Source organism: Rissa tridactyla, chromosome 3 (assembly GCF_028500815.1).
Source record: "Rissa tridactyla isolate bRisTri1 chromosome 3, bRisTri1.patW.cur.20221130, whole genome shotgun sequence".
Classification (NCBI taxonomy): domain Eukaryota; kingdom Metazoa; phylum Chordata; class Aves; order Charadriiformes; family Laridae; genus Rissa; species Rissa tridactyla.
In genome coordinates, this window is record NC_071468.1 from 89,384,474 (window position 1) to 89,394,105 (window position 9,632).

General features: G+C 46.9%; 1 protein-coding gene across 2 annotated transcripts; it reads right to left on the bottom strand.

The window, feature by feature from the left end:
- Nucleotides 1-1,740: 1,740 nt before the first annotated feature.
- TPBG (trophoblast glycoprotein) lies at nucleotides 1,741-6,630 on the bottom strand. 2 transcript variants are annotated; one of them, XM_054197303.1, is made up of 2 exons: nucleotides 6,503-6,630; nucleotides 1,741-6,140 (listed from the first exon to the last, which is right to left on the bottom strand). In XM_054197303.1, the coding sequence occupies exon 2, from the start codon at nucleotides 5,960-5,962 to the stop codon at nucleotides 4,823-4,825; it is 1,140 nt and encodes a 379-aa protein (XP_054053278.1). In that variant the 5' UTR covers nucleotides 5,963-6,140; nucleotides 6,503-6,630; the 3' UTR covers nucleotides 1,741-4,822. The 2 variants fall into 2 exon arrangements, with proteins under 2 accessions (XP_054053278.1, XP_054053279.1); XM_054197304.1 differs by lacking the exon at nucleotides 6,503-6,630 and adding an exon at nucleotides 6,450-6,482.
- Between the last annotated feature and the right edge of the window lie 3,002 nt (nucleotides 6,631-9,632).

Here is a 9,632-nt window from a genome sequence, read left to right on the forward strand (position 1 = left end):
GTTTTCTATTTAGGCTGACATTGGGAAGGCAAGGCCTGATTTCAAGCTTTGCCTACGCGACAGATGACTTCTGGCATAGCAAGGTTTTCCAAGGATGTGACAACATGTGAACTGTAACACCATTGAGAAAGAAAAAGCCCTTCTTAAGGACACACTTATACTGCAAACCTGTATTCTTACTTCTAAAAGCTTGGCGTTTTGGTGCTGTTTTTTTTTTTCAAGGTGGGAGAGGAGTGCTGTTAGGTTTACTGTATTGGTACAAAGCACCATGTACTTTTCTACTACTGCTGGATTGGCTCAGGAAGTTAGCAGAGTACACTTATTTCTGTAACGGCAAAGCATGCTCTGCTCCCACATGCTTTTCTTTAAGCATGAGTGAGATATCTAATAAATGTTAAACTCCCCAAACGGACTGCTTTCTCTCTTCCTTGGTGGGCTTTCACTGTTTGATTTCAAGCCGAGGTATTTGCAACTAGTAAGCAGCACGGTTGCAAAAAAAGAAGCATCAAGTTATGGGCCAGATCCAGTCATAATTAAATCAGCAGGCACTGAGTTAAATTCAATCTTCTATTATACCCCACAAAAATCTTACAGTGGAAACACCTGCATTACAAAAATTATAGGACGTGACTCCACTTGTTAGCAAAACATTTCTATTTATAGCAACAGAAAGAAATTAGAGCTGTATCCATAAAACATGACCAGAACATAACCGACAGAGTCAATCAGCAATTGTTCCTATTGCTAGTGTTGTGATTTCCAGTGCTGACCCATTAGAAAAGGGATCTCTCCGTTTCCTTTAGAGGCTTCTCCCTTCAACCCTCTCTCATAGAATAGCAATGTCATTTGGAAGCTTGAAACAGAAACGTTTTTCTTACCAAATGCTATTTCCCTTCATCATATGCTGAGAATGAATGGTTCGTCTTGAACATTCATCTGCTAAAGAGAGAGAAAAAGTGCATATCAAATTTTCATTCTGTCCACTTAGACAAAGGCTCTTTTTGGCTTAAAGGGAAATGAAGAAGCTGAACCTCAAAATATAGGTGCAGTCGGGCTGATTTCTCTACCTGTGCAGATTCATGATACTCCTTTTAACGGATTTCTTGAGAAAATGAGGTGAAGAAGAAATTATGCAGATGCATAAAGACCAAGAGTATACCACAGGGAAAATGCCGGTAGACTAATGAGAGTTGGGATCCTAGCGCAGTCGTATTGTGAATATTTTGCCATGCCTGTCTTCAGTGACATCTCAGTCAACAACCGAGTACAGGTCTGAACAGACTGCTTTGCTAGCTGGCGTGTCACCGGGGACTGTCACCGGTGCTTAAAAGGTAAATTACCCTGAATGAAAAGATTTAAAGCAGTTGAGCAGAACTTCAAATCACTTTTTGGATGTCAAAATTATTGGTAATATTATGGCTTGCTGAGAATAATAAAAAAAAAAAAGTCAGATGATCTAATATAAAGCTACGCTGGATAAAGAAAGATTTGGGGAAATTTCTGTTTCTTATCTGGCAACAGCACTTGTGAAAAGGACTTTAGGAAAATATATTAAAACTATGTCAATTCCTCGTGCAATTCTTCTAAGAAAATTTTAAGCTTATTCCAACTAAAACTAGTTTTAAGAAAGCAGTTGAACCCTGGACAAACCATCCTTTCTGCTTCTTAGCTGCGCAGCCTTCCCTGAAGATTTGTCTGCTACTTTAGTCTGGATGTTTTCTATGAAACATCAGTGACGACCGTGTCATGCAGAACTTTGGGGGTTTATGTATACAAAACACATTTTAGAGGCATTTAGTACTGCACGTGTTTTATTGAAGAATGAATGAATAAAACAGCCTTATTAATTAAGCTGCTCTAGAAATGGTAACCAATTGAAATTTCAGGTGTCAAAGCAGAGCAAGATTATAAAACGTGCTTCAGCAAGAACCCTTAAACTAATGGTATTTTAAATGTATACTTTTTAACCAAGTTCTGAAGCACTTTGGGAGCTACTTTTTAAATGCCTTCCGAGTACCACTGTAACTGTTTTGCAATAGGAAAGGAAAGCAGATTTCAAGCACTGTTTATGAAGGGGGATTTAAGATCAAATGCATTGTACAAAACAGCAAGGCATTCCCTGTTGGTCAAACACGGCAGGAGAACATTATCCAACACAATACTGACACATGCTAACTGTTACATCCTAATAAATACACACATAAGCAAATGGCAAAAATTACTTTAAAGTAGCCGTCACCAGGTCTCTAATAAAATTCTATTACAATGATTTTCTATGATACAAAAATAATAATAATCTTTAGAATAATAGGTGTAATACAACAGTTACACTTGCTCACTATACAAATACTCAGTCCATTGGTGAGAGATTGCGATTCAAGTCGTTGCCGTACTTACACAGTTCTATAAATGCATGGCCGTTACATTAACACATTACGGATAATTGCTTTTACTGTAGTTGCTTTGAAGTATCTGTTAACAAACCCCAAGAAATTGCCCAAGAAATGGCTTGGTTTGTACATATTTTAGCTATTATACCACAGGACCATCTTAAGCAAGGACGACACCCTACTCCTCTTGGCACTGTACAAATAAGTGTTAAGTTGATAATCTCCGAAATGACCAATACAATAAAGCACACTGCATAGCTGTTGTAAATTCTAGCTTTTTACATAAACTGTCTCATGTATACCAAGTATGAAGAGTTTGCATAGTTGCACGGTAATAGCTATTGACATGGGGGTTTTTACACTATTCTTAAAATACGGGCAGCTAACATTCAGGCCAGCAGTTTGCTTTTTAAGAATCCACGAACTTAATTCATATGCTGTTAACCAGATATTGCTCAAACATTTAGTTACAGCAGCAGAAGAAGTCTACCACTTAATTTATATTAATTGTAAAATACACCGATTTATCAAAACATTACTTGAACTTCATATTATTGTGAGGGTAAATGTACAAAACTACATTAAAAAAATCACTGCTATTAAATAACGCAAATTTAAAGCAATAGAAAATTAGTCTGAACCGACTTGTGCTACTTGCTTTGCCTGAAGTTGCAAAGACAGAAAAATGCATTTGAATAATACTGGCGCCCAAAATAGATTATATTTCTTCTGATACTTTAAGGAATATTTTATATTTATAAGCTCTTACCAAAGACGTATATCTATGAGAAAACTGTCACTTTTGAAAGCAAAGGGAATTAGCCAGTAATTCATAACATTTTAGAGATGCTCAAGAACTTCAAGTAACAGTGACCATAGAAAAAGCTCCATAGATGTACTGATAGGTACCAATTCACATCAGGCTTTTACAGTTGGTGTATTTTTTTTTCATTAAGACTCTATAAATGGATTAGAAAAAGTGCATTAATTATTGGTGGCCATTGGAAGGTTCTTGCTAATCTTTTCATATGCCATCAGAGTTGCATATTAAATTATGTGTTTTTGAAGTTTTTCTTCGCATGCTTTATCTATTTACAAGAATATGCATTCCCAAGCAAGTAATAAGCATGAGTAACATACAATACTGAAATGCACCTGTTATAAGCTTTAAGATAAATGTAAAGTTCCAACAAGTTACTTGATGTAGGTCACTACAGAGCTTCACGAGTACCGAGAGCTTAAAATGAAACAGTTAAGTACTTAATTTAGTAAGTGCTGCACTGATTTACAAGCCTGAAGCTCACTGACTACACGACTGAGCTGCATCTAATTTAGTTCAGTTTACAAACTCCACAACTTAATTTGAATGATTTATTTATTTTTAAATTTGGTACAGAAGACCTTATGTAAATTCTATCGGTTTGTACCTTCCCAGCAAGGTGGACCCTAGCATCTGTCTTGACGTTTTGCAGTTGTTTTGAGAGCAGACCGGGGGGTTGTGCCAAGTGAAACTGCTCTCATCGTTGAGATCGGTGTAATTCTGATAGCATATTTCACAAAATTGTTGAACATTTCTGTCTCTAAGCTACACATTTGTGTAAAACTTGATTCAGATTACTACTGCAGTGCTATTACTTCAGAGACTGTAAAGCTATCCACATTCTTAGATGTCCGTACATTTCTCATTGAACAGCAAACTTCAAGACCACAGTTCTTGTAAGACTGTTTATTGAATATAACAGTTCAGATGGAGTTTAGATGCAGTTTGTATAAAAAACTCTCTCTTTTCACGTAAACTGCAATCAAAAAAATAACTTTACAAAATAGTAAGAGACTTACTGAGATCATAAGTTTCCTAACATGTAAAACTATAAAGTATTTGTGCATGCTCACTATTCGATTTCCTTCTTTGTAACAGAGGAGTTGTTAAAACGAGTTTCTTTGTTTTTCTAAATCTCAAGGTAGTCTGTGAAATGGAATCCTTGTCATCACAATTCAAGATATACAAGATCAAAATTGGCACAGAGGAACATAACATTTTTTTCCCAAAAAAGTTGAGGCAGCTTTTGTTGAATGGTGTCTGAATCGGTAAATTTTTTTTTTTTTTTTATAAACTCTGGTGGCTTTGGAGCACCAGAGAGAATCCTTTTTTTCTTTTGAGATCTTGAAAAAAAATAATTCCTACAAGTACAGACAGGTAAGGAGAAAAAGAAGTAGCAGCTTGTTTCCTACATACAGCCCAACGCCATGCGCAGCTGCCCAGTATCTCAAAACAAAATCAAACTTGACGTCAGGGGGAGGCAGATCCCCCTCTTGTTACAAGCACATCTGAGATTTCTCCGGGGAGAGGGATGCAAGCACGAGAGTAAAGCATTAAGTCTACTTTTCATGCATAGCTACTGTGTGCGCTGCCCTGTGTCTGCGGCACTTCGTCAGACGTCCGAGTTGGAGCTGAGGTTTGTTAACCTGGGGTCTGCATTGATCTCGTATCTGTAGTGGTAGCCCTCCATGTGATCCCTACAGGCATCTCTGATGTTGTGCATCCACTTTTTGATTCCTTTTCGGTTCAAGTACAAAACCAGGAGGAAAATGGCCCCGATGAGAGCCAAGACTATCCCTAGGAAGACGTACGAAGTCTGTAGCTGGGAAGGCAGGTCTACAGGCACGGAGCAGTTCAGGTCCGAGCTGTTGATCTTCAGCAGGGCTTTGCCCAGCATCTTGTCGGGGTAGGCGCAGGTCAGGGCTTCTTTGCCCTCCACCTGGTCGCTCTCCTTGAGCCAGGCCACCAGGTCCTCGATGGCGCAGTCGCAGACCCAGGCGTTGCGGCCCAGGCCGATGTGCCGGAGGGCGGGCAGGCTGCGGAACTGGGCCAGGGTGCCGTTCCTCAGCACGCCCAGTGAGTTGTCGCTGAGGTCCAGGCTCTGCAGCTGGCCCAGCCCTTGGAAGGAGACGTTTCGCAGGCCCACCAGGGAGTTGTTGCTGAGGTCCAGCTGCTGCAGGGCGGGCAGGGCGGTGAACATGCCGGCGGGCAGCAGCAGCAGCCCGTTGTCGGCCAGCTCCAGACGGCTGAGGTTGCGCAGGGCACCGGACTGCAGCACGGCGGCCAGGCTGAGGAGGACGCCATGGTTGCGCAGGGCCCCGCGCAGGGCCAGTTCCTCCAGCGGGCTGCTGCCTTCCCCGAAGGCCAGCGGGCTGAGGGAGACCAGGGGGTTGCCGCTGAGGTCCAGCTGCCGCAGGGCGGGCAGGGCGGCCAGAGCGCCGGCCTCCACGGCCCGCAGGTGGTTGCCGCTGAGGTTGAGGGCGCTGAGGTCGGGCAGGCGCTGGGCGGGGAAGGCGCCGGCCGGCAGGCGGGCCAGGCGGTTGCCGGTGATGAAGAGGGTGCGGACGTAGGGCGGCAGGTCGGGGGGCACCGCCGTCAGGTTCCCGTCCACGCACTTCACCGTCTTGGCCGCCTCCAAGCAGTCGCAGAAGGTCTGGCAGCTGTCGGGCGGCTGCTGCGCCCAACCGCAGCCCAGCAGCAGGACGCGCAGCAGTAGCAGCAGCCCCAGGCAGGGCGCGCCGCGACCCGGCATCGCGCCCGGCCCGGCACGAAACTTTCTCCTCCGGGCGCCTTCGGCTCCGGGCGGCGGGGCGAGGCGGGGGACGGCGGCTCCCTCCGGGACGCTGCCGGCTGCTGGGCAGCCCCTTCTGCCGGGGCAGGCGCTTCCGCTCCCTCCGGGGCTGGCTCCGCTCCGCTGCCCGCAGCGGGACCTGCGGTAGGGGAGGAAAAGGGAGAGGGGCAGCGGAGGGGCGGCGCGGCTCCGCTCGCCCGCCTGCCCCCGGCACCGCGCCTCGCCCCCCGCTCCCCACACGTGGGCGGCCCGGGGGAACCCGACGAGCGTTAAGTTTTTTCCTCGTTTCCAGCTCACGCCGACGCCTTCCCGCCCGACCGGCGGAGCACGGAAAGGAGGGAAGGGTCTGTCTAACCCGCCACCCGCAGCCCGCCGCCCCGGGGCTCTCCCTTTCCCTCCGCCCCGCTCCGCCCCACGACCGGTGCAAACTCCCGCCCGCAAAACCCACCGCCAAGCGGAGCCGAGCCCCGTCCGTTCCCGGTCTCCGTCCCCGTCCCTCACCTCCCGCCCCGCGTCCTGAGCAAACTCCGCCGGAACGAGGAGGAGCCGCAGCCGAAGCCACCGCCTGCCCGCGACCCCGCCGCCAACTCCGCGCCCACCCTCGCTTCGCCTGGCCCTGCCTCCGCTGACAGGAGAAACCAACCGCCGCCCCGGCCAGGGGGGGGAAGAGCCGCCGGCCGCGCCTGCCCCGAGGGGCGGCCCCGCCGCCGCCCGCGCCCCACCCGGCTCCCGCCCGCTCGCCGCCCCCGCCACCCTGCGCCGCCGCCGCCGGGCCGAGGGAGCCCGCCGGGAGGGTCCGCTGGGTTTTCCCCCGCTCCCCTCGCCACCCCCCGGCCCGGGTGGTGCTGGCGGAGGCTCACCTTGCCGCCCAGCGGAGCCGCGCCATGTGGAGCTCCCTTCGGCGCGGCTAAGGGGGCGGCTGGCTCGGCTCGGCACGGCATGGAGCGGCTCCCGGCCGCCCCGCCATGGGAGAACCTCCGGCAGCGAGCGCTGCCAGAGCCCCGTCCCCAGCTCCCCGCCTCGGCAGCGCCCTACGTGTGCCTCGCCCCGACGCGGCGGCCGGGGCCCGGCTCCTGGCCCCCGTTTTCCATAGTTTTCTCCATCGCCGCGGTCGGGCCAGCAGGAATGGGAAATCCCGAGGGATTTCCAGGGCGAGGGGCGCCCGGATCCCGCCCTGGGCCTGGGTGCGGGTCGGAGCGTCGAGACGGGGGGTGGAGGGGCGCCGGCAGCTGCCCCGTCCGCTCTGTTCAGGGTAACGGTTTCGGGAGGCGGCGGGGGGGGGGGGGGCGAGAAGGGGGAGCAACAGCAGCAACAGAACAACCTGAACAAGCTCCACAAGCCCCGCTGGAATCTTTAAAATTTGTAAAATAAATGATGATAATCATTAAAAAAAGTGGAAGAAAACTTGCAAATTGACAGTTCAAGTGTGAGAATTAAACTTCATTATGGTCTAAGTACCTATACACGTGTAAAATATTTACCGGTTTTGGTTGCTATGGCTGTTCCAGAACTGCCTGGGCACGGCTAGACAATTTGGGTGGTACAAATGCTGTTCTGCAGAAGGACAACTCGCTTGAGTTACTCCACAGGGGGGATATTTGAGGAAAACGTGATTGGTGGGAGCCATCACCGGAGCTGCATTGGGCCACTGGTCCCTATGAAGTGATTGAGACAGTTAAATCATGGAATCATAGAATGGTTTGGGTTGGAAGGGACCTTAAAGATCATCTAGTTCCAACCCCCTGCCATGGGCAGGGACACCTCCCACTAGACCAGGCTGCTCAAAGCCCCATCCAGCCTGGCCTTGAACACTTCCAGGGATGAGGCATCCACAACATAACATCTAATTAACACAGAGGACATACCAATGTACTCAAATAACCACAGTTTCAGCAATGTGAATCTGAGCGTTTTGGATCTGTGACTCCTTTGGGCTTTCCTTACCCTTCTGATGACTGCTTACACAAGATTTCCTTCTCTCCATATGTCAGCGTGATGTTCCTTCTGCTTTCCTGATCAACTAGAAGGTTCCCACCTTCTGGAACCTTCTTCCATTTTTGTCTCCTTTCAGATTTCCGCAAATGCACAGCAGTTCTGTGCATGGCCCTTAGTACTTTCAGGTTAGTATGCTTGTTTTTTTGGGTAAAGTCAGCACAAATCTCACAGCTGTCAAAAGCCATAGGGGGAATGAAGACATGAATCCGTTATGAAAGTCTTGAGAAAATTTCTCCCAGTATCTGAGGAATAATGAGCTAAAATACTGATACCCATAGGATTGCGTTCCCTTCTCTGGACAGACAGCGGTATTATGGCACAGAACACAAACTGTCTGGGGTCAGGGTGGCAGCAGGGGCTGCACAGCTGATAGACCAGGATGCTCTTTAGGTGAAGATTACGGAGAAAAGGACGTACAGAGTGGCTGAAGTAATAGTGATACAAGTGAGATCTTGGACTCGCAAGCTGTTCCAGAAGTTTGGGAACTTATTGCTTTGATGTTGAGTTTGAGAAACAGTGACACTGCACTGCAGGAGTTTTTTAGTTTGTTAAAGGGTATATGAGTTCCAGATCCAAATGCCTCAGTATGATGTTTAGAAAAGTAGATAGGTAAAGATATCACACATTTTGTAAGAGAAAGGCATCCTAATCTATTAGAAATCTTTGAAAAAGTTTTTGGAAAAGTTTTTTAAAAAGTTGGCCTCCTAGACAACAGTGAAATTCAGTGACCAGTAACAGTTTCCAAAAGGAGACAGCTTTTAAAAACAAGTAACTGAAAATACTAACAACAACATCTGAGATAAATTATAGAAAAATATTTATTGAGCGTACCCATAACTGTTTTTTAGAAAATGTTTAGATATGATGTCAATTTTAATGGAAAATACAATTAAGGACAATTACACTGATCTGCTCATGGGGCTGACCAAAGTTGTCCTAGTGGCTCCTGGCTCTCCACGACTGTCTGGATGGATCTGTGCTTCTTGCCCTGGACACCAGGTTCGCTCTTTGGGCAGGGAGCATGTTTTTGTTATGTGTTTGTGGAGTGCTCCCTGACAGGTGCTTGTATGTGCTATAGTAATGCAAATAATAAATAACAAATATTTTCCTATTATTTCCTGTTATTCCAGTAGCAAATTGCACCTGCTAAGCCTTCTTAAACTTGCAAGAGGGAGAAAACCACTTGTACATCTGCTCTCTTTTCTTCGTATTTAAGTAAAACAACTTTTCTCCAAAAAGGAAACAGTAATTTCTGGTGAATATAGTTTTACTGAGTAGATTTCCTGGACATGTTTGTAATCTGTACTTGGAAAAAGAAGAAAAAAACCCTGATGTATTTTCAGGTCAGTTTTGGCTATTATGATGATTGATTTGTGAATTTGCATTGCCCGGCCCATAAAATCTCATCGCATAGTTTTTTGCATAAATTTTATGCAAAAATTTTGAATGAGTTAAAATGTAGTACTTAAAAAGGTATGGTCTTGGCTAAAGGACTCAAACTGGAAGATAACTTCCCATAAGGAAACTGTTCCTGTGGATGATACTCCTATGGCTTGACTAAGAAGCTCATGTTCAGGTGGGGGTTGAGGCGATGCTTCAGTCTCTCGGTGGTTCTGCTGCTCCAGGCTGCGGCTGG

Coding starts and splice junctions, on each gene's coding strand:
- TPBG (XM_054197303.1), bottom strand. CDS start 5,962: ATGCCGGGTCGCGGCGCGCCCTGCCTGGGGCTGCTGCTACTGCTGCGC.